Here is a 24,194-nt window from a genome sequence, read left to right on the forward strand (position 1 = left end):
AGAAAGATTGCCCAGAAGGTCTCCTCTCCTGGAACATTTAGAAATTGTTTCTGAGCGGTCTGATTGTATTCCTTCTTGCTTGTAAATTACCTGTGTAGTCAGAGGGGTCCAACAGTAAGTAGACATGAGTCATGGCTTCAGTATGGGTCCTTCTGAGAGTGATGGTTTAGATCTGGACTGAGTCAAGAAGCCTGACCAGAATAACATCTCCTCAGCAGGGACAGCCTGTGGTCACTGGTCCCCTGGGCCCTACCTCCTATGATAGTCTCTCTCTGTGTCCTTTCAGAAAGCTGATCTGGCTGTGGCAGGCCTCACCATCACAGCTGAACGTGAGAAAGTGATTGATTTCTCGAAGCCATTCATGACGCTGGGAATTAGTATTCTTTACAGAGTTCATATGGTAAGAGACTTATTTTATAAGCATTTATGCCATTAAAGTTATTTGCATGCAAACACCGAGTTATATGGTAATAATGAATGACTCACAGAAATATTTAGATTCCGAGAGTTAAATGCAAATGCACTGGGCTATTTTTTCCTCCATCAGCTGCAGGAACTTACAAACAGAAGAAACAGGAAAGTCACACTTGGGAGCTTTCCAGTAAAGATGGCGTCTGTCTCTAAATAGGGATGGCCAGGAGTGCCATTTGGTACACAGTATGTCCGAGACTGGCCTCAGTCACACTATTCCAGGAGGCAGGGACCAAAGCTTAGATGAGTTCACCAGCATGCTCAGGGCTCCCCTGCCTCCAGGGTCCACTGCGTTCACTCTAGGCATTGTAAGAGTGTGGAACTGTGGGCTTTGTCCTCTCTTGCTTTTCAGTGATTTGTTTTTCAGAACAAATCAGAGATCTATTCTTGCTGGTACTGGCCACCTACATTCCTTGTTTGTTTGCTTTTATTTTTTAAAGGATTTTTTTTCTGGCTATGATAAGCATCAAAATCAATACATAGGAACACACTAGTAGTCAGCCCAAGATGGACATGACATCTGAATGTCTTGCCTGGTGGAAAGAGCAGGAGTCATTCTGGCTGTGTGTCATCAATCAAATGGATCATCACTCTGTGACCAGCCAATAATGGAAACTTCCTTGCTTCCATTATTAGGCTGGAAGATTCTTCCTCTCCTCCTTCATCTAAACTACCTCTAGGTGTACAGCTGTCATATAGATTTCCCTGTATTCTAGTCCCTTTCAGTGGCCATAATTTCACTGTCACAATACTCCAGGATGTATCCTGACACCATGATGCACGATGACAATGACTCTCATTTATTGAGTACCTCTGTGCCCCAGACACTCCCAGATGACTGTGAGGTAGATTGGGAGTAAATTGGGTCCCTGTGAAATACATGCTGAAGTCCTAAACCCCAGAATCTAAACATGCAGCCTTTCTTAGAAAGAGTCCTTTCCAATGTTATGAAGAGTTAAGATAAAGTCTAGCAGAAGAGACACCCAGAGGCCGCCCACACACCCTCCAAGTCTGGTTCCCAGCAGAGGAGATCCTGTGTGTCTTTGCTGCTCCAGCCTGGCTCTTGGAGACAATGCCTTTGGAGGAGAAACAACAGTTTGCCAGTGGGTATATCTGCCCTATATGAAATCTGAGTCCCCCTGGGAATCAAGGAGGCCTACATTTGGAGCTGTGGTCAGGTTTCTACAGGACAGAAATCACTGTGTTGCAGAGCCCAGCTGGCAGCCTTGACTTATCAGAGTTACAGTGTTTTCTGCTGGGCTACCTGGCTGGGAAAGATGGCCAGAGCATCTAGAAGAAGAGCTAAGTGCCAAAATGTTAAGCTCTACAGACAGAGACAGAGGCAGCGAGGACTTCGTTACTCTGTGCCTTGTGGAGTAAAGAGGCCGTGATGCTCTGAACCCATGTCCTTCCTTGTCCTGTTGTTGATGAAAGCTCTCATTTCTGGAGAGTCTCTATGTCCCAGACATTCACAGGTAACTGTGCTGAGGCTCTGGTTTGGTGTTGAATTGTGTCATCTTCAAAGTATGTGTTGAAGTCCTAATTCCCAAGACCCATGCACATGACCTCATTGGGAAATCGAGTTCTTGCCAGTGTTATGAAGAGGTAAGAGAAAGTCATGCTGGATTCAGTAGGCCCAACGACTAGCCTGAATCCTTGCAAAAAGAGGAGGATTTGACTGGATGAGGTGGTACATATTTTAATTCCAGCAGTGCAGAGGCAGAGACCTCTCTGGCCCTCTCTACCTAGCAAATTCCAAGCCAGTCAAACTTACATAGTGAGACCTTGTCTCACAAACAATTTATTGAAAGGGAGCAGGAGATTTGGACACAGATGTGCAGGGGAGAAGGCCATGTGGAATCAAGCACAGAACCAGCAGGCATCTCCATGCCAACAAGCATCAGCAACCACCCAAGTTAGGAGAAATGAGAAGCCTCCACCGGGGGCCTCCGAGAGAGCTAGGCTCCGCTGTCACATCAATGGGCCTTCGGTGGGAGATGGCACGTTTCTCGTGTTTTAAATACCCTAGTTGCGGACTCTGTCTTGGCCGTCCTGAAAAACTAACAGGGTTGTGCTGTGCTAATTTTAGGATCGAGGACACGAGTAGGATCGGTTTTAAAAGGAGGCCAAGGGCACATGCTAATAGCCCACACAAGTTAATAAGCCAAAGAGCAAGGTGTGATTTCAGCCTGGCTCGCTTTGTATAACCAGCCTGTGTGGTCTTTGGTTAACAAGTGCACACTCTCTCTCCCGTTGGGTCCTCTGGATTGTTTTCTAATGGAAAGCAGGTGGGTCCTGACATCCCATCTTACAGAGCAGGAGACCAAACTCACACTTGCAGCTAACTCAGGGAAAGGCTTGGAATCCAAGCTTCTCATTCAGGGTGAGGTTCTTGACTTCCAGCAAGCCCCAGGTCTCCAGCTTCCTCTCTCCTTTCTCCCTAACACCCTAAGAGGGCTTCCAAAAGGAATGGAGATATATAGCCTCTCTCCATATTACCCTGCTCTGGCCAGCAAAAGACACACAGTCAGGCTGTGGCCTTGATTTCCCAATCAATGCTGAGGAAACTAGAAGCCTGGTGGTGACCCGATGACCTATCAGCAGCCCTGTGGCTAGAGGCACCCAGCCCCAGGTGTTTCCACCCTATGGTATTCACGGCTCAGCACGGAGCACCACAGTATCGAATAGTAACTCTGCCAACCACTACAGCCTAGTCATCAACCCTGTGGACTTCCTAAATGAGATTGTCAACCAACTATTTATTATTACCTACCTCACAAATCCATGGCTGTGTTTGTCCCCTGAATTACCTCCTGCCACATTAAGTCTTGCAAGGCTGCAGCTTCCCCAGATGAGTGGTCCACCATTAGTCCAGGTGTTTCTGGAACGGTATTTTGGAGATGTGGTGAGGTACGTAATTAATTGACTAGAGCTCTTTGGCAGAGAGATGTTCCTCTCCAACCTTTGCCTTTGAATCCATTCAGCCTCTCCCCATGGGTCTACGTCCAAATTCCCCTTTTTATAAGGATGCTTATCATTGGGACAGGGCTCATCCAAATCCAGTACGATTTTATCTTAACTCTCCATAACATTGGCAGGACTCTATTTTCAAATAAGGTTGCACAGTCATGTATACGAGTCATGAGAGTTAGAACTTCAGCACATATTTTGAGAGGGATATGGACCAATTGCAAGAATGTGAGCGGGCCTCTTCTAATTAGTTTAATGCTACAAGAGTAAAGACAGGCCTCCTAAAGAAAGAATTCTGCTCCAGATCAGAGCGTAGATCTGCCTAAGATTCTAGTCTGTTGATCTTTTGGACTTACAAACTTCTACAGCTATATAGTTAAATACATGAGCCAATACCTTAATATCAGTCTAAATATAATAGATAGGCAGATGAATGGATGGATAGGTAGGTAGATAGATTGTAATAGATGATAGATAATAGATAAATAGATACATTCATGCATACATGCATGATGAGTAGATGATAGATAGATAGATAGATAGATAGATAGATAGATAGATAGATAGATAGTAGCTGAGAGTTCTACATCCATACATCCAGATCAGCAAACAGCAGAAAGATAGTGAGACATTGGGCATGGCTTGGGCATTTGAAACCCCCAAAGCCCACCCCCGGTGACACATTTCCTCCAACAAGACCACACCTACTCCAAAAAAGCCACACCCACTCCAACAAGACCACACCCACTTCAGCAAGGCCACACCTCCTAATCCCTGTCAAGTAGTGCCACTCCCTGATGGCCAAGCATATAGGGGCCATTCATATTCAAACCACCACATAGATATATAGAAAATTGATAGATAGATAATAGGTAGGTAGACAAAAAGACAGACAAACAGATAGATGATTTGATATGATGATATGATATAATATAGCTATAGACATATATAAATAAGGATATACCTATATCTTCCATCATTACTGTTTCTCTGGAGAACACTGACTGACCAATAGAGTCTCCCAGGCTAGTCCAGAATCCTTCCTCTCTCCAGCCCCACGTGGAGGCACCAGCGTGCCACCCAGCTGCTCAGAACGAATTGATATTGGGTCTGAACTCAGGGAAAAATGAGCCCTGGCATGAACAACTTACACTGAGCAGACCTGACAGTTTATGCATTTATTCAACAAATATTTACCAAGTGCATTCTGTGTGTGAGGTGCTATGCTTAGAAAGCACCAGAAACTCAATTGGTGAGAGAACATTCCCGAACTGACTGAAGCAGAGGAGACCTAGTAAGCATGTGTCTGCAGTGAGCACAGCTGTATGAGGACTGTGCGGGCGGAAGCTGCCACCAGAGCTCCTTATAAACCTACACAGAGAAGCCTTGCCTTCACAATAATAGGACCAATGTAACAAAATTAAAGTTAAATAATTGGTGTTTACTGATCTGTGAATTTTCTCTGATTGATGGTTATCTTTGAGCAAAAATATGGCTAATCTGTTCTCATTTATAATCTATAAGGATCTAGAATCTCTTCCTATGTTTATAAGGTCACCTGACGAATGAGTAATTGTTACCAAAAGGTGAGCATCTGGTAGCAATCAAATCTGTGTGGGGAGGTAGAAGTAATTAACTCAGTGTAAATGCCTAGTCAAGAGTTGTTTTTATTCATTTACTTATAATACAAAAAGCATTAAATTTGTATGTGTCCATGGACTATCTTGTAATACCTCATTACATGTATACATTGCATAGTGTAATTCCGGTTAAGCATAATTGCAAAAGCCTTCAGAGAGTTGACAGTGAGTATAGTGCTTGGTGTGTCAGCCTAAGGGCCCGAGTTCAGATCCCCCCAATCCCATATATGCAGTGGTGCCATCTGTGGTGGTTAGAATAAGAACGTGCCCCATAGGCTTGTGTATGTGGACACTTAGTCACCAGGGAGTGGGACGGTTTGAGGAAGATTAGGTGGTGTGTCCTTGCTGAAAGAGTGTGTTACTGGGCTTTGAGGTATAAAAAGCCCACACTAGGCCCAGTGTCTCTCTCTCTGCCTGCTGCCTGTGGATCAGTGTGTAAAACTCTCAGCTACTGCTCCAGCAACACGCCTGTCTGCTTCCCACCATGATGGTAATGGACTAACCCTCTGAGACTGTAATCCAGCCTCCAGTTAAATGCTTTCTTTTGTAAGAATTGCCGTGATCGTGGTGTCTCTTCACAGCAACAGAACAGGGACTAGACAGCATCTTAATCCCAGTGCTGTGGAGGTGGAAACAGGCAGACTACGGGGCACATTGGCCAGCTTGTCTAGTTGAAACAATGAACTCCAGATCCAGTGCGAGACTCTGGCCCCAAAGCAAAGAGATGTGTGATAAAAGAAGGTACCCAACAGCAACACCTGGCCTGCACATGTGCATTTGTGGATGAATACACTCACACACATTACACATACACATTCTCACACACTACACACACATATACACACATTACACACACATACATGTATTACACACACATTCACATACAAACTACACACATATACACATTACACACATATTCACACACATTACACACACATTACACTCACATTTACACACACTACACACACAAACACATATTACACATTCACACACACTACACTCACACATTCACACACACATTACATACACACACTGCACACACATACACACACACAGCCTACAGAATAATAAGTGGTAGCTAGCATATTTCTGAAGCTTAAAGATGATCAGAAACCATTTGTGAATTTCCAACACTTTTTGGATTGTTTTGAATATAGGTTTTTAAATATCAACTATGGGATGTTTTCTTTATTCCTAATATCACAGCATAATCTGTTTCTGTTCAGCCATCTCTAAGACCAAGATAAGAGGATACCCTGCTAATGGACAAACCAGCTAAGGAGTCTGGCTTTGGCAAGTTTACTGTTGACACACTGAACCCTTTGAAACTCTTCCTTCCTAGCACCCGAGGCACCATTGCCCCCCAAAGTTTCTGGTGCCTCTCTATCACCTTGACTAAAACCTCTGTCTACTTCCTCCCCACTCCTCCACCCTTGCATTATACCTTAGATAATGCCGGTCTAACTCTGGACTCCCCCCTGAACTCCAGCAGCATATATCTCACACATGGCTACCCTTCTTCACTTGGATGGCTAATAGGCAACCCAAACAGCATCACAAACTATTCAGGACAGTAAGAAGGGGCTTCCTTTCAACAGGATGGATTTCAGTTGGATCTAAGGAAGAACTTCCTGACAGAGAATATTGAGGAAGCTTACCCAGAGGGTCTGTATCTAGAGACTGTATCTGAATAATCTCATTCAGCACACTGGTTCCTCTTCTTCTGTCCCATCTCAGATAGTAGCACCTCCATTCAGTGGCCTGAGCTGACTCCTCTCTGCTCACCCTTTAAACAGCTCCCAAACGCCAGTAATCTCCATTCCTTCTGCTTCTCTCTAACCTCAGCTACTGTGGCTTAGCTTCTCCTCAGTGGAAAGGTGTCTCTTCTTCTCCTATGGTCCCCAACCAAGGACCACAATCATCATTGGCATTCATTAAGAAACGATGGTAAAAATCATAGACTCAAGCCTGGTTGCCTGCAGCTGATCCAACAGTGATTAGCTACACATCACACGCACCTTGGTGTCTTCACCTGTAGAAATGAGTTGTTGTGCAGATTAAATGAGAACACACGTGCAATGATCTTAGAGCAGTGCCTGCAGCATGTGCAAGGACGTGTTCACTACTACATGTAGTAAATGCAGGGGAACTGCCCCTTGCTGCATTCCAGCCCTCATACTACAGCCTGAGAGTTACTTGCTTGATTGTTTTCCCTCACACCTCAAATCATTTACCAGCTGTCCAGCCTCCTAACATGGTCTACTATTACAATAGTCTCCTCTCACCTCCTTACCTAGGTTCACACTAATCCTCGACTAAACCACAGAACAAAACCGTCACCGCCCTTCTATACCCAGCGCAAATGTCAAGTGGTCTCTGTTGCTGGAGAATTTCTCTCCAGCTCCCGCCACCAAGTCCTACCAGTCCCAGAGCCCACTTATAAAATAAACACACAGACTCTTAACATTATTTAAACTGCTTGGCCATTAGCTCAGGCCTATCATTGTCTAGCTCTTACTCTTATATTTAGCTCATTTCTATTAATCTTTACTTTGCCACGTGGCTCGTGACTTACTGGTACTTTACATCTTCCTTGTCCTGACAGCGACTCCAGGCAGTCCCCCCTCTGCCTTCCTGTTTTCTCTTTTCTCCTCTCTGTTAGTCCTGCCTATACTTCCTGCCTGGCTGCCCCAGTGTGTGCTAGGGGGGTCCAATATGCCAGACAAAAGAAAGCGGAACCTCCTAGACTTATTTTTATTTCTGTTCTTTAACATCTCAATTGGTCTTAAGAGTAGAAACAAAGTAAAGGCGGATGTTTCAGGCAGCCCAGATACATCATCCATTCAGGCAGAGCAGTACCTGCCATTTGAATTGATTGTTCTCTCCCCGATGTCTACACATCCTGCGTACAACACAGCATCTGTATTAGTTACTTTTCCTCCTGCTGTGTCAGAGTCCCTGACAGAGCAGCTAAGGAGTGGGGAAGGAAGGCTTCTTTGGGCGTATAGTTTGGGAGTGCAGCCCATAACAGCAGGGAGAGCCTGACAGGGGAAATGGGAGGTCACTCATCATGTGGCACCCACAATTGGGAAGCAGAGAGAGAGAGGCTGGCAGCCTTTCTCTTGTTTTTCCTTTTGTTAGGTCTAAGACTCCAGCCCATGAGCTAGTGCTGCCCACATTCAGGACAGGGCTTCCCCCTCAGCTAAACGTCTCTAGAAATGTCTTCACCGGCATTTGCAGAGTTGTGTCTCCTCGGGGGATTCCAAATCCAGTCCAGTTGCTGATGGAGAGTCATAATCACGGTCGCCATCACTGCATCCACCTGAGAAAGCACCAGGACCCTTCCTTGCCTGGGACCAGATGTGATTCTAAGCCACACACACATGGCTGGGCCCTTAGAATCTGAGGTGGCCTTCAAGACTTATGAGTCCCCTGGCAAATGAACTCATTTCTTTTTAATGAGAAGTTCAATGTTTAGTCTAGCAGCCTATCTCCAAGGGGATTTTGTTTTCAAGAGCTTTAAGGAATTAATCCACACTGTGAGTTCCCAACTATGTGTGAATAGAGGAAAGAAAAGCCCGGGGAAAAAAACCATATTTGACGGAGTGTATCTTGTGGTGTTCTGTCTTTTTCCTCCTGCTGCAACAATTTGCCTCATGATGTTTTTGCTTAGACTAATATTAAAGTAAGTTTGTATCCCTCGAGCACTCCCTATCTGTTGTAGCTAGGTATTATTGGAATGTGCCAGAACCTGGGATTCAACATTTGGTCCACTTAACCCCCAAATGGGTAAATCTCATTTAAATAATTTCATGTTGGCATCTTCAGGGAGGTTGGATTGATGTCTAAGATATAGCATGTTGACGCACAGCTCTTGGTTTATGAGACGCTGCCACACAGGCTCTGGTGGAGAGCAGCTGTACCAAGGAATAGGTGGGATGATCCTTAATGCATAGAACAGGAGGCTGAAAGCCTGTGCGCCTGGTCATAGTGCTACAGCGGGCTCTGGAGCCAGGTTTCTTGTCTCCAGGTTCCAAGTCCTTTCTATTACTTGTCTCACGCTATAGTATGTATAGTCCTCCCACTGTCAAGGACATGCATTAGTTAGATGTCTTTCAAGGTCCTTGCCTATCTGAGGACTCAATCTGTGAAATCCGTGATGCCACAGAAGGTCTCCAGCCAGCCTGAGTGCCTGAGACGCCCTAGAAAAGATGACCATTTCCTCTATCCTGCTGTCCTCCACCTTAGATGAACAAAGAAGAAAGCTCCATGGTCTGTTCTTCTTCTTTCCTTTTCTCTCAGTTAGAGTCTTTTCTCTCAAAAAAATGAGAGAGAGAGAGAGAGAGAGAGAGAGAGAGAGAGAGAGAGAGAGAGAAGTAATCAGATATGTGGTGGTTTGGATGAGAATGGCTGATATGTTTGAATGCTTGGGTCCTCAGTTAGTAGAACTGTTTGGGAAGGATTAGGGGTTATGACCTTGTTGGAGGAGATCTGTCAAGGGTCTGAGGTTTCAAAAGCCAAGAACAGGCATTGTCTCTGTCTCTGTCTCTCTCTGTGTGTCTCTGTCTCTCTCTGTCTCTGTCTCTCTGTGTGTGTATGTGTCTGTCTGTCTCTCTGTCTCTCTGTCTCTCTGTCTCTCTCTCTCTCTCTCTCTCTCTCTCTCTCTCTCTCTCTCTCTCTCTCTCTCTCTTCCTGCTATTTGTAGATCAGGATATAAAGCTCTTAGCTACTGTTCCAGCACCATGACTTACTGAATGCCACCATGCTCCCCAACATGATGATCATGGACTAACCCTCTGAAGCTGTATTCAAGCCTCCAACTAAATGCTTTCTTTTACAAGAGTTTCCTTGGTCGTGGTATCTCTTCACAGCAACAGAACAGTAACTAAGACAGGCAGTGATTAAAAAGTGAGAGAGAAATGAATGCCAACAGCAAGTTAATGCCTGGCATTTGCTGGGTGCATTATCTGTTTTCTAGGATGATCCATTTCGTCTCAGAAAGGCTCTCTAGGAACATGGGAAACAGTGCTAAGCCAGCCAGTGAGTCACTTGTAGCTTAATATTCTGTTCTCTGGAGGTCAAAAATGAATCATGTCCAAGTCTCCCTAAAGCTGAATAATTTGAGAGCATAACCCATCAATAGAAATATGGACCCCTGAAGAGATAGGCATCTTAATTGGCTGTATACTGAGTACATCTCCCTCAAGCAGCTCAGGCTGTCATATCGGTATTGTTTTACTAGTGGTCATGTTCACCCTTCATGTGGATCATGGTGTGGATTTGCTTTTATGGAAGGAAAAAAAAAGATACCCAAAGATGGTGAGTGGTTGCCTAGGACTGACCACTCAGTGAGTCAAGGTTAATGCTAAGATGGGAACTTGGGTGTCCCCAAGCCCGATCTCCAAGCAGTGAAGTAAGAATAGAGACATGCTAGAGTGTGAGATATTTCAGCAACCAACTATCTAGGTGTTTTGTATGGAGTGGGGGTGCTGCTTACTTACCTTATCCTCCTGTGCTCAAAGGTGGAGTGTACACTAAGACTCACTATACAAGACACATGCTGCAGATTAACCACCTGAGCTTTTACAATCATATGTAACTTCCTCTGCCTCCCCCAGGCTGAGTAGCAAACAAACAACTTCCTTCCCTTTTCAACCCTAGAAGATGCTTTACTGACCACTGACCATTCCTGGCAGTTGACTGTCTAACAAGAAACTTCTCTGTAAACTGCCATGTAGTTCCATAGACACTCAAAAGCACACGGGGACATGATAATCCTTTGCCGGTGACGTGTTGGAGAGATGGGACACAGGGAAGGAGGACCATTGATGTCACTAATGTGATGTGTAAGGAAATGGCGGTGAGGCACACTGCCCTTCCACAGATCCAAGAGCAGCTGCCACATGCCTGCTCCGTTCCTTAGGACACTTCCTTGGGAAAGCTGAGGTAGAACAGAGTTCTCAGGATGGGGACCAGAGGCAGGCATAGTGATGCGTGGCTGGAATCCCAGCACTCAAGAGGCAGAGACAAGAGGATCATAAGTTTGAAGTCAGCCTGAGCTACACCATGAGTTCAGGTCCAGCCTCGGCTACATGTCTCAGCAAAACAAAGCAAGCACCACAACAAGTAGAACCACTGGTGTCGAAGATGCGTCCTCTCAGGAGGAAGGCTGGGTCATCCTCTCAGGAGGAAGGCTGGGTCGCTCTCGCAGCTGCTTCCCTGCAGAGCCCTTCTGATTCCTGTGCTAGAACCCACAGGACCTTGGAGGATTAGGGAAAGGGGCTGAGGCCAGATGGCCTTCTCCCTCAAACATCTTCATCCTGTGTCATCATAGGACAGAAAGTAGTATTTCTGGCCCACTGGGAAGAGGGAAAGGTATCAGTGTAAAAGGAAGTCCCCTCTTCTGTCATACACCATCTTTCCTTTCATTCCATTTGATAGAGAAAAGTGTGGGACACACACGCACACACACACACACACACACACACATACACACACACACACACAGCTTACCATATCTTTAGTCCTCAAGACAACCCTACAAAGTCAAATTAATTGTTACTCCCAAGTTACCAGGAGTAAGCAGAAACCCAGAGGTTTAGTAGTTTGCCCAACATTGTTGAGCTTGTAACTAGCTAGAACACCAGTATAAACCCTGGTGGCCTGGCTCCAGAGTTGGCATTTTCATTTACCTCTCATCCCGCATTATCAGGCTCTGGTGTCCTCCTGCATTTGGCTCCAGACTTTGGGAAGGAGAGAGCTTTCTTTCTATAATATCACTTTCCAACACATAGACATCTTAGTGAACTAACAGCTGTTTCAAAATAAAGGGAAGTGTTGACATAGTCACATGGGAAGATCCATTTCCACGATGCGATTCAAACAACCTCCACAAACCAGGACCGTGGGCTACTTGATGACCAGTCCTTTAGGGCTCTAGAGAGCACCAAAGATGCAAACTCTAGTGGGGTCTGATTGAAGCGCATCCAAAAGCCAAAGCAACTGCTTCTAATGTTCAATCCCATCAGTGGGACTTGGCCTGTCCTTGACCTCTGAGGCACAGATCTATGGCTACGGCTATGTAGAGAGATAGATATGTAAAGCACCACTTATCTACATCCAGAATGGTTGCATTCACCAAAAGGAACTGGTCTCACTTGCAGTCAGCAGTTATATTGATTGTATAAATCAATACAAATGCCTATAAAACAACAGAGTCACAATAAATGATGATGAGGATAGATAAATAACATTTATGAGTATTTTAAATGGGTAGGATTGAGTAAATCGGGATTCTCTTGGCATTGGGTAGAAGGCCTGGGATTAATTAGGGAGTTTATTGGAGCGAGTTGCAAAAATTAAAGAGTCGAACAAGACTTGGTACAGCTGCCATGAGAATGGAGTAGTACAGCGTGCCGGTGGCACAGCTTGATGAGTGAGTACCAGGAAATTGAAGCCATCACCAGTGATTTGAGTAAGGCATTTAGCTTCCCTGGGTCTCCGTTCTTCCATCTGTCAGCATGGAACATTGGGGATTGAAATCAAGAGAACACAGTGAAGTCCCGAGTCTTTGGGAAGGAGAGCTGTCACCATCACCCATCCTTTGGGTTCAGGAAAAGCTGATATTCAGAAGAAATGCCTATGGCCTGTGACCATGATTTATTTGCTCCAAGTCCCGAGCACTAGGGTGTTCCTTGGGAAGAAAGCAGTCTAGAACATGCACATGGGAAAGTGGTTGGAATTTTGCAAGGAACATACTTCTTCTGCTGTCATTTCAACAGTGTGGCTCAGGCTAAACCCAGACCCAGACCTCAAATGAGTGCCCAGGCCCTGCTCTTCTAGCTGGTGTCAGTCAATCATTGGTGGAATCGGGCATTGTCCTGCCACTGTGACTGATAGCTTTCTAGTGAGGCTATCTTGTTTGTTTGTGGAATGTCCTACGTCTTATAACCCAAGTCTCTGGGAGTTTTTCTCATGGCTGTGCATCATTTCTTATTGCCCCTAACCGAATATGGCAGCTTTAAATAGTGCTACTGTCTTCCTCAGGTTCACTCCTTGTGATAGAATCAGGTATAGATTTCTAGCATGGAGCATCTAATGGGGCTTCAGATTCAGAAAGCAGCAATAAAAGATTTTTTTCCCTCCTCTCCTGGCTGTCTCTCTGTTGAAAGACACAGAGTGAAACAGTCCTGATGTGTCACATAGAATTCACATACTTTTATCCAGAGGCAGCCTGGCATCAAGAGGGACCCTGAGAGCAGACCAAGCTAGTGATTGCTGCAGTAGAAGTAGAGGTGAGCTGGTCCCTTTGGAGCCCTTCATCATCTCTGTGGCTTCTTCACGCTCTGTGTCTTTCTGCATCTGCCACTAGCTGCTCAGAAGACAGTCGATGGAATGAGCAGCCAGGGACCCAGATTCTGCTGCCCCTGAACCCCTTGTTTCTTATTAGAGAATTTATGTAATGATGTGACCAAACACACTCACATGGTCTGGTCTCTATCCTGCCCTCCTCCCCCTCCGGCTCCCTTCCCTCAGTTACTGGCCGTTGCCCCTGATACAGGCTCATTGTCCCAATCAGCCTGATCAAGTGTTCTGTGTGCTGGCAGGTGGTGAGCCATTGGCATCCTCTTTGTGACGTAGTCCCCCAGCGGAAAGTAAAATTCTCCCCTGGGGGAATTGAGGATGTCCCTCCTGGCTGTCTGAGAGGGAATGAGAAGCCACCCCGAAAAGCTGATGTCACCAGGGAATAGGGCTATGCAGGCACCATGGGATCACTCAGACCTGCCTCTCTTGCTGCCACACAGAAGGCTGTGGGGGCAGACACTGTTACTGGGAGCTGCTTAGCTTCCTGTGACTAGTGCCAACTCAGAGACCTGGTTGAGTTTAGCCAGTATTGACACAGGTATTTTTCGTTTGTTTTCCTGGGGCCCCCAAGTAACTATGATATACCTGGATGCTGGGCACAGATAATAGGTGGTATTATGACTGATCGACTCTTAAGCGTGAAAGCAGAACTCTTCATAGAACGGCTGAAGGTAATACTGACTTCTACTTCCACCCCCAGACTTCCTCGATGCCCGAGATCAGACAATCACAGCGTTTCTATTTTGAATGGCCCCTAGACAGCATCTGGCCCAGCGGTTTCGTAGTAAATGGAAGAAACAAAGCTGACATGGGAATGGGGTTGGAAAGGGCACACTCCATCTGCAGCAGCAGCCGCTGCTCAGCTCCCATGCTGTCAGATCATCTAGACCAGTGGTTCGCAACCTTCCTGAGGCTGAGACCCTTTAATACAGCTCCTCATGTCGCAGTGAACCTCAACCTTAAAATTATTTCATTGCTGCTTCATAACTGTAATTTTGCTACTGTTATGACTCATAAATATCTGTATTTCCCGATGGTTTTAGGTGACCCCTATGAAAGGGCTGGTCAACCCTTGAAGGGGTTGCAACCCACAAGATGAGAACCACTGATCTAGGGTGTTTATTTCCTTTAGAAAGCTAGGAACGTTAGGGGTGTGTGTGTGTGTGTGTGTGTGAGTGTGTGTGTGTGTGTGTGTGTGTATGTGTGGACTCTGCTCATGCTTTAATGCTGACAACTAGTATAAAATGAAACCCGTAGGGTAATGAAGCAAGCCTGTGGCTTCATGTGGTTCATGGGCCTTTGGAGAGCGGGTCTGATCTGGCTCAGCTCTAGCTGAGGCCAGACAGGATCGGGGACTTGCCCAGGACCACGGGGCTGAACATGTAGCAGACACCGTGACACTGTCTTTCACGTTCTATTCTGCTTTCTTGTGAGACATGGTGGGAACTTGGCATCTGTTACCCTTCCTGGATCCAACCTCTGGAGTAGTGTATCATGGTTTAAGGGGACAGGACAGCGACTTTGAGTTAGAAGACGCATCTCTAAGCCTTCCACTTACCGCTGTGTGACTTGGAGTGCATGCATCCCTTGGACTTTGATTTCTTCACTCGTTAAATGAACCCACGGACTATGTCAAAATTTACATGCGTGTTCCCCCTGTCCGTGAGAACACTGTGCAGAGTAAAAAGACAAGGACGCCTGCTGCATTAGCAGGCTCGGGAGAAAGATGCAGACGTTAAAGTGGGGTGCTCAGGCACAGCAGCAACAACTCAGAGGTTCTCCTCAGCTCATCCGCACCACCCCGAGAATGCTTGGCAGTGCGTCAGAGGCGTCAAGGGCTGGCAGATCTGCTCAGTACAGCGGCCCCCTCATACCAGGGAGAGACATGCCCACACTGCTATTTAGTTTCACCTGAGAGACCCAGTGTTCGAGGACAGTCCCTGCTCCGCCATCCTCCCTGGTGTCATTAGAATCACCCAGAGCCCGGAAACCAAAGAGTGTTGGCCCAAACCGGTGCTCACGCCCTGCCCTGTCCAAAGCCGTTTTGACTGACTGTATATAGTGAAACTTATTTTCATCTCCATTTTCAGGGACGCAGACCGGGCTATTTCTCCTTTCTGGACCCCTTTTCTCCAGGAGTATGGCTCTTCATGCTTCTAGCTTATCTGGCCGTCAGCTGTGTCCTCTTCCTGGTGGCTCGGTACTCTTCCCTTCCCTTCCCTGTCCTCACACCGCCACCTCGTGTCCTCTCTGGGAACTGCATGGGGCGGGGGTGGGAGGAGGAGAGGATGGTTTAGAAGACCTTGGTGCCAAATAGAGCTGAGAGAGGGACCGGGGGCCTGAAATGCTCTCTGCCCAGCTGTCAACCTCACATTACCCATCCATCTGTCCATGCATGTGTTTCCTACCATGTGCAGTGCAGACAGGTTTGCTCGTCTGGATTTGCTTCTGTGTTCTGGCCTCCTGCATCCTCCTAGCCAACCCCCCAACTTGGGTAGGCGACTTAGGAAAGAGAGGGGAGGGAGGGGGTGACAGGAAGATGACTCTAATTAAGCACGGGGCATTTGGCTACTGTGGCATCTGTCTTTGCCAGGATCTGCCATAAAGTGCTGAAAGACAAGAAATGGAGCCTGCAAATCCAGACAGAGAGGGTGAGGAAGGAGGGGGGTAACCAGAGGCCACAGTGACACAGGCCAAGGAGAATGCCGCCTCTGCAGAGGCTGGCTCTGCCTCTGAAAACACATCTGTCTTGTTGAACAAGAACCACAGAGGGTAGCAGGCAACGAGAGGGAGCATTTGTGTGTGTGTTAGATTGGGAGAAATGGTCGGGATCAGGGCTAGAGAGCATAGCTTTCCCTTGTCCCCAGAAGTCAGGCACTGTTTCTGGCCGTATCGAAGAACTCCAGGGTCTCCCCAGGCTGAAAATCCCCAAGAATGTACATAGAGGGGGTTGTTTGCCCCTGAGCTAAGGGTAGCCTGGGCTTCAGGACAGTTCACCTTCTACCCACTCAAATCCCTACCACCTGCTCAACCCTCAGCTCACCATAGCTGACTCTTGTGTGGGGACGGAGAATAGCTCAGACTGAGCTAGAAACCTGACAGAGACGTTGTTGCATGTGATTTCTCTTTGTCTCCGGGCCACAGCACTGGGGCCAGATGATCCTTTGGCCCGTGCTCTGTCACTGTGAGGGGGGGACTTCCCAAGGCTGGGTCCCTCCTATGCACTAGGGAGCCCATGCTCTTTCCACTTAGGGGAGGCAACGGGAAGGTACTGAGCCTTACAGGTCCCCAGGGTGCCTCGTCTCATAGTGACCAAAGCCAAAACCAAGAAACTCACCCAGGACCCACAAGATCCAGCCCAACAATAGCAAATGGCCTTTGTAACCACCTAGTCTTCAAAGGCACCTGAGTTTGCTCCTCGTAGGCCGCCCACCCCTCCTGGCCCCATCGGCACCGCCACTGTGAAGTATCTGTTGTCAGTGACAGCTGGCGAGGCGCGGGAACTCGCACGATGTCTGACATGTCCGCTCTCCACTTCACAGTGCTGTCTGCTGCTGGGTTTAGGGAGCTGTCTGTGAGATCCAGGCTCTGCGGCTGGCTCCACGGTTCTCTTTGGCCCCCCTGTGGCTGAGCCTGTATGCGTGGACAGCTGGTTCTGGTGGAGCCCCGCACAGCTCTCAAGTCACCTCTAAGACACCGGAAAGGGTCTTAGGGCTTTGTTACGGTTCATGTTTTGTCCACACAAGCCTGACTCACCTAAAGCTGCCCTGATGAGCTCTGCACCCTCCTCTGTGGTCACCACACCCACGCACCGTCCCAAATCTGGCATTAGCAAAAAAACGACAACATGAGAAAATGTTAGTCCATCGTAGAAGGAGGCTGAGGCAGATGGACTGCCATGAGCTGGAGGCTAACCTGGGCTATATACTGAGTTCCAGGCCAGCTGGGGCTAGAGTGAGAACCCATTTCAAAGAATGAAAATAGGAAAGGTATTAAAGGGCTAATCGTAAGACTGTATATTTGTGTGCTATGCAAATCTGGGCTATTCTGCTCTAAGGCAGTGGTTTGCACACGGGTTCCACGGAGTGCAAAGGCTCCTGGGAGCTGTCAGACACACGTGGGCATTGAGAACTCTAAAGCCCCAATGCCTCTTCATTCAGACAGGTTGTACTTCCTTTCTCTCGTATGCTGTACTTCTGGGTGAGATTTCAGAACAGGAAAATGAAACTGCAGGCAGCCATCCCCAAGCCAGCTCATCATCAGAGCTACCTCACAGCAGGGGGGGTGCTAATATTTCAATCTCCTGGTCCTTGTACCTCTGCATCTCTAAGGCTGGGATCTAGGAAACTTCCTCTGTGAAGCAGGAGTCAGTGACTCTCACTGTGGATGCTGAACTGGTGCCATCCACACCACTCAGGACCTTACAGGGTCTTAGCCCTCATACAATTCACAGGCTTGTTGGACAGGGCCTTTAAAAAAACAAAAACAAAAACAAAAACAACAAAAAAAAAAACACAAGGCTTCCTGGCAATTCTGATGTAGCCCAAGGTTTGAGAATTATAGAACTAGGTAGGGTGAGGGATTTTTAAATCATAGCCCTATGGGACATTGAGGTCTTTCCCTGGTCTCCTCAGGAATTTACCATGAAAGAGCAAGGACCCTTCCAGGGTATCTACCCTGATGCTCCCAACTTTCTGTCAAAGGCACCACTTTGAGTCATTTTGAATACTGGAGTTGGGCATCTGAGTTTACTTAGGGGAGAAAAGTATTTATTTGAACGATTGAATGAAGAGTTGGAGAAGCACCAACCTGGTCCAGCCTCCCCCAGCCCCTTCCATAGGAGAAAGAAATCCAAGAATCCAAGTACAGCGAAGGGAAGTAGCTGACCTCATCATACAGGCACAGCCAGGAGTATGACCTGTGCCCCTCTCCAGCAGCCCACATCTACCCTCCTCACCAATGGAATGTGGTCTTCTCTCCTGCAGGTTAACTCCCTATGAGTGGTACAGCCCACATCCTTGTGCACAGGGCCGTTGTAACCTCCTGGTCAACCAGTACTCCCTAGGCAACAGCCTCTGGTTTCCGGTCGGAGGCTTCATGCAGCAAGGCTCTACCATCGCCCCTCGCGCCTTGTCGACCCGCTGTGTCAGTGGCGTCTGGTAAGGCCCCTGCCGCAGACCCAGGGCTAGGGGACTCAACTGAAATAGAGACTAGAGATGGGTTCCAAACAGGCCCACCCTTTCTGATGGCAAGGGGAGCAACCAGGAAGATCTGCCTTGCCAGAGAGACCCTAGCAAGGATCCAGGTGGTGGGCAATGTGATGCGGGAGGGAGGGTACAAGGTGATGAAGCCCAGTACTATTTACTCTCTCCTAGCACTTAGCCCTGCTTCTGGGGTCTGGGTACAGAGAAGAGCCAAGACTAAGAAGGAAAAAGAACAAAGGAAATAGCTTTGATGGTCCCTAGCAAAAAAAAGAAAAAAAAATGGCCTTTTGACCTGAAAAATGACAGAGATTGAGTAGCTGGGCCAAGAGAAAGCATATGCAGATTTATGCAAATAGGACCCTGCAGGAAAAGTCCCTGAAGAAGATGGTCCCTTCTCTGTTCTCAGCCTCTGTACTTGTTCCTGCCTCTGCTGGGTTGGCCTGTCTCTCTCAAGAGATATGGGCAAACTCTTAGATTCTCAGATGGGCAAACGATTGAACCTTAGGAAAGCTCTTTGAAAACCTCCAGCATCTATATACAAACCAGTCGTTTGTATTAGACTCTTGTGGGGAAATGAAGAATGTATGCAGCCGAATGAGGCAAATTTGCAAGATACAAGTATCGGGTCCTCTCTCGGCAAGCTGTAATAGGTTTGACAGCTGCAGCTTCTGAAACCTCCAGCCTGGGTTCCCCGCCCCCTTCTCAACCTGTTTAAGCCAGAGGGAAAGGAGATGAGGTGTTCCCACCATTGATTACTGGTACCTGGGTCACACAGTTGGTCTAGACATGGGGACCAGAGTTGCTTCTAGAGCTGGGGCTGGTAGCTGGGACAAGGACACCCTTTTCTACCTAGAGTTTTTGCTGCCCCTAATTAATACTAAATATGGCTGGATTTAAGCCACTTGGGTAAGACGCTTGCCTGTTCCCAGGTATTGCAGAAAAGTCACTGAGTAGATCAACAGGCAGAATTGGGCTTAGTGTCTCCAAGGAGAGGAGATTGTCTCAGCAGAGGCAGTCACAGAACTCCCTTGAAGTCTAGAGAATCTTGGAAGAGGAATACCCGAGGGTGTTCATTTCATTTCCATGGGTTTTTCCTTCCAAAAGGTGGTCTTTGCCTCCGTGTGTCTGGGCCATTGTTTTTTGTCTTTTTCATCTACCGTTGGCTCCGCTACGGTACCCAAGGAAAGCCTTCCTCCAGAGAGTTTTAGAAGCCCACATCCTATAGGGTGTTGCTCTAAATAGCAAGCCCCAGATGACTAAGTCACAGTGTTCCAAGGCATGCTGGGAAGGGAACTCAGCCACAAAGAGGAACTGCCATGAAAGACTCTTACTAGCCCATTGTCCATCCTTATCAGCATGTCTCTCTGCCCCTTGAGTTCTTAGATATTAAAAGCAAGGTTTAGTTAGTCCCCTGGGAGAGTGGGAGACTGGAAGACAGGACCACCGTGATCTGCTTTGGCCTCCCAGCCAGAGCAAGTGACAGAACATGTCACATTGCTCAGAAGAGTGCCAGCTTTACAATGGCTAATGCCCTTTGATACAAGGGCACAGACCCATCAACTCCTTGAGATAGCTCGGCCTGCACTGGGTTACTTGAGCTGACTGACTCCTTGCCCTCATGACCATGGCCCTAAATAGCCACATGCCACCCAGGAAAGAACAGGCACCAGAGTGTGACTATGAGCCAGAGAGAAGCTCCCAGACAGCTCTGAGGCCATGTCTACATTCAGGGTACATTTACCCTGCTTCTCATCAGGCTGCTGCCAAACTCGGGCTTGCTCCTAGGGATGGTCACAGGAAAACGGTCTCCAACAGTGTAAAGAGCTAAAGGAGGGTGCAGAGAGTGTGTCCTGAACTGGGAGGGAAGCCTGTCACTTAGAGGTCACTACTTGAGAAAGCAGCAGGGAGGTGGCCAGATGATTTTTATCCCCTAGCCAGTCTGGAGGCCTCTCCACATTTCTCTAAGTTTTGTATTCATCTAGTTATTCCTAGACTGCTGATCACAGATGACATAGTACCTCATTTACAGCAGGTGTCGTTATCCCCATTCATTAGATAAAGAAGCCCAGAAAAGACCAGGGCTTTCCTTGATATCTCCTTGGTGGATTGTGACCATAATAACAACAACAAACAAACAAACAAACAAGCAAACAGTCTACCTCCCTGGTGGTCAAGCATATAAAAGTCCATTGAGTTGGTGGATGGCCCTATTGAGTGTCTCTAGGAAGGCATCCGGCTGGAGTTCTTGGTAACCTTACAAAGGGGACAATGGAATTTCTTGGTCTCAGACATCCACCTGGCAGCTACCAGCTGCTGAGTCCCATGACCAATGCAGTGCATTAGCATCGCAGGGTCCACACACAGGGTAAAGCCTTGTGAATTCAGACGCCACAGGCTCGGAGTTGTTGATTCTCCACCCGATCCGTGCTGGGCTCTGTGACTGAGCCCCTTAACACACAAGGCAGTAATGATGTAGACACCGCCTAATGAGCACATGGGAAACTCTTGCTGAACCTACCAGCGTGAATGTACTTGCTATCTGGCATAGAAGCTGCCCACACTGCAGAATTATTCAAATTTCAAATGAATTCTCGAGACTCAATAGAACACTCTTTCAAGTCTGAAGCAGCTTGCCCTTTGTCAGGGTGTTTTCCAATTTCAACTTTCAGCCGTCCAAAGATGCTTTCCACAAGTTCCTCTTCACTAAAGACTTTCTGCTGTTATGGTCGGAGAACTGGCTTTGTGTGACTATGTCGGTATTTATCAAGCTAGTTCCCAGAGCCTCTCTTTGCTTTCCTGCACCAGTTGGAGAGAGTGGGGTTGCCTTCCTGAGTTAGAGGGATTAGCTGAGGTAGTGGATGTCTCTCATGCTAGGTACTCTGCACAGGGCGAAAGGCAGCTGGAGACTGTCTTGAGCATGAGGGGCGGGGGGGGGGGGGGGGGGGGGCTGACCCTGCTCCAACTCTACACAAAGCCCTTCCCTCATTCACTGGCTCAGCTCCTGGAGTCCCCAGACTCTGGTGTGCATGGACTATCCATCTTTTGAATAACAACAAGAAATTACCTTTCAGAAACAAGGGGGGCGGGGACCACAACCAGTTGTCATCTCCTAGGCAACACTCACAAACTCGGTTCATATCTCCTGATATCATGTGTCCCACATCCATTCCCTCCCCACATGGAGCCGAGATCTCTTTCAAAGAGAGACACTTGCTTTCTCCCCCCCGGTCGTAGACTGATTGGGCTCAGGGACCCAAGGCTCCTGGGAGTGCCCTGGCAATGATGCCTTCCTGGTCTCTTCCTGCATAGGTGGGCATTCACACTGATCATCATTTCATCCTACACGGCCAACCTGGCGGCCTTCCTGACGGTGCAGCGCATGGAGGTACCTATTGAATCAGTGGATGACCTGGCTGATCAGACCGCCATTGAGTACGGCACCATTCATGGAGGCTCCAGCATGACTTTCTTCCAAGTAAACACTGCGTGACCGCTCACCAACGTGGGGGCAGGGTGGAGCAGGGCAGGGGGGGGGGAGGGGGGCAGAAGGAAGTGGAGTGACAGGTGCACTACAGATCACAGTGTCTCTGCTCATCTCATCCTCTCTTTTGAACATCTACCTTAGAGGTCTTCATGGGGCTCAATTTTCTCCTGTTCCACAAAATTTCCCCCAGAATGAGGTCCCAGGAGGATTTTGTATGAATATCAACCTATCCCAAATTGTTGTGCCTGAGCAGCTGTTAGTACTTGAAATGATTTTAGAATGAATGTGATGGAACCTTCTAAATTTATAATAGTCTCGTGTTTGTTTTATTGCATTATAGGCTGTGAATCAAACTTGTAGTCTTGTTTACATTACTGCATAGGATGGAGCTGATATGCCCATTTAAATTTTAAAAAGTGAGTTAGATTTTATAGTTGGTACTTAGACAAAGCAAGATTAAAATAACATGGGGCTGGGGTGACTTCCTTTGCAAGCATGAAAACTTGGGTTTGGATCCCTACCATCCACCTAAAAAGCTGGGTGTGGCTATGACACCTGTAACCCAGTGCTAAGGGTGGGGTACAGGTAGAGATAAACAGTAGCCAGAGCTTACTAGCCTGGAGTATAGCCCATCAGTGAGACCCAGACCCATCAGAGAGACCCCTGCCTCAAAAACACATGGTGGAGAGTAGTGAAGGAAGACATCTCAAATCCACCTGTACACACACATATGTACAAACATAAACACATACATATGCACATCCTCACACTAATGAAAATAATGTGCACATGACTGACAGTTAAGGAACACTAAATGAAGATGACCTGGAGTCATTTCTCCTAGATGATGCGTTTCCAGGTGCAGGCACTCTTGGGTTCTTTGGGATATTGCCTTGTAAAGTTCAGGAGAAGACTCTGCCACAGTATAGTGTTCACTGACAGCCAAGCTGATTGATCACCAAGGCAGACAGAGGCAGGCTGCACAGAATAGCAGTTTTCATATGCTTCGAGAGCTCCAGGGAAGCAAATTTCCCCTGGGGCTCACAGGTGTCTAACCAACCTAACGTCCAAAAAGCTGGTTTTCACATGAGATAAGCCCAAGACCTTCAGTCCGTTTTCAATAGGCGTCTCGGAGCCTGTTGGCATGGGGACAGGGGAAGGCTTTGTACAAATAGAGTTTGGATCGACCCCCAGAATTCTGTCTTGTTATTATTTGTAAAACAGAAGCCAGCCCTGGGTTGTGCAGTTGATACATTGGCTTAGGATGGGTAGAAATAGCTGTACTGCTTCTTCAGGGGTGTCTCTTTATTAGTCTTGAATGAACCTGAGTACACTGCCTCTAACTGAGGGACAGTGAAGGGACATGACCAGAATTTCAATTCTGCCAGTATGAGGAAGTTGGTGCTGGAGGAACCCTGGAGGCAGATGAGACAAAGCCAGTGATCAACCCAGTACACAGCACTCACAGTACCTCAGGTCCCTTCCTCACCTCCTATTAAAGACCCTGGTCCCTCCTCCACGATGCAAAGGCAGCGACCCTCTTGAGTTGAGGCAGTAGGGAGGGAGGGTGCTCGGCTGAGGTGTGGGGTACAGCAGCAGCAGGCTTGAATTCCCTCCCTCTGTAAGCCAACATTTCCCTTCTCATTTCCCAACCCGGCTTCTTTCTGATATTTCCCCAGAATTCCCGTTACCAGACCTACCAACGCATGTGGAATTACATGTATTCCAAGCAGCCGAGTGTGTTTGTGAAGAGCACGGAGGAGGGGATTGCCAGGGTGTTGAATTCCAACTACGCCTTCCTGCTGGAGTCCACCATGAATGAGTACTATCGGCAGCGAAACTGCAACCTCACTCAGATTGGGGGCCTGCTGGACACCAAGGGCTATGGGATTGGCATGCCAGTCGGTATGCAGCAGGAGAGGAACAGCCTTTGGGTATAGCTTTCTCCAGGCAGGGTCAGGGTAGCCCAAACCACTGAATGTAGGCTGGAATCCATTAACCCCTGTTTCTAGAACCAACAGGGCTGAGAGTGACTTTAGGTAGGCTTTCTTATGGTTTAAA

General features: G+C 47.4%; 1 protein-coding gene across 1 annotated transcript in view; it reads left to right on the forward strand.

Moving 5' to 3' along the window:
• The window catches only part of Grik4 (glutamate ionotropic receptor kainate type subunit 4), a 431,548-nt gene that overhangs the window by 386,812 nt on the left and 20,542 nt on the right, over window positions 1–24,194 (forward strand). The window contains exons 14-18 of the mRNA XM_037207580.1: window positions 287–400; window positions 15,536–15,645; window positions 18,431–18,604; window positions 21,959–22,124; window positions 23,813–24,038. Coding sequence (XP_037063475.1) covers window positions 287–400; window positions 15,536–15,645; window positions 18,431–18,604; window positions 21,959–22,124; window positions 23,813–24,038 — 790 coding nt within the window. The remainder of the gene's footprint in view (window positions 1–286; window positions 401–15,535; window positions 15,646–18,430; window positions 18,605–21,958; window positions 22,125–23,812; window positions 24,039–24,194) is intronic.

The sequence above is a fragment of the Peromyscus leucopus genome, chromosome 7, assembly GCF_004664715.2.
Source record: "Peromyscus leucopus breed LL Stock chromosome 7, UCI_PerLeu_2.1, whole genome shotgun sequence".
Classification (NCBI taxonomy): domain Eukaryota; kingdom Metazoa; phylum Chordata; class Mammalia; order Rodentia; family Cricetidae; genus Peromyscus; species Peromyscus leucopus.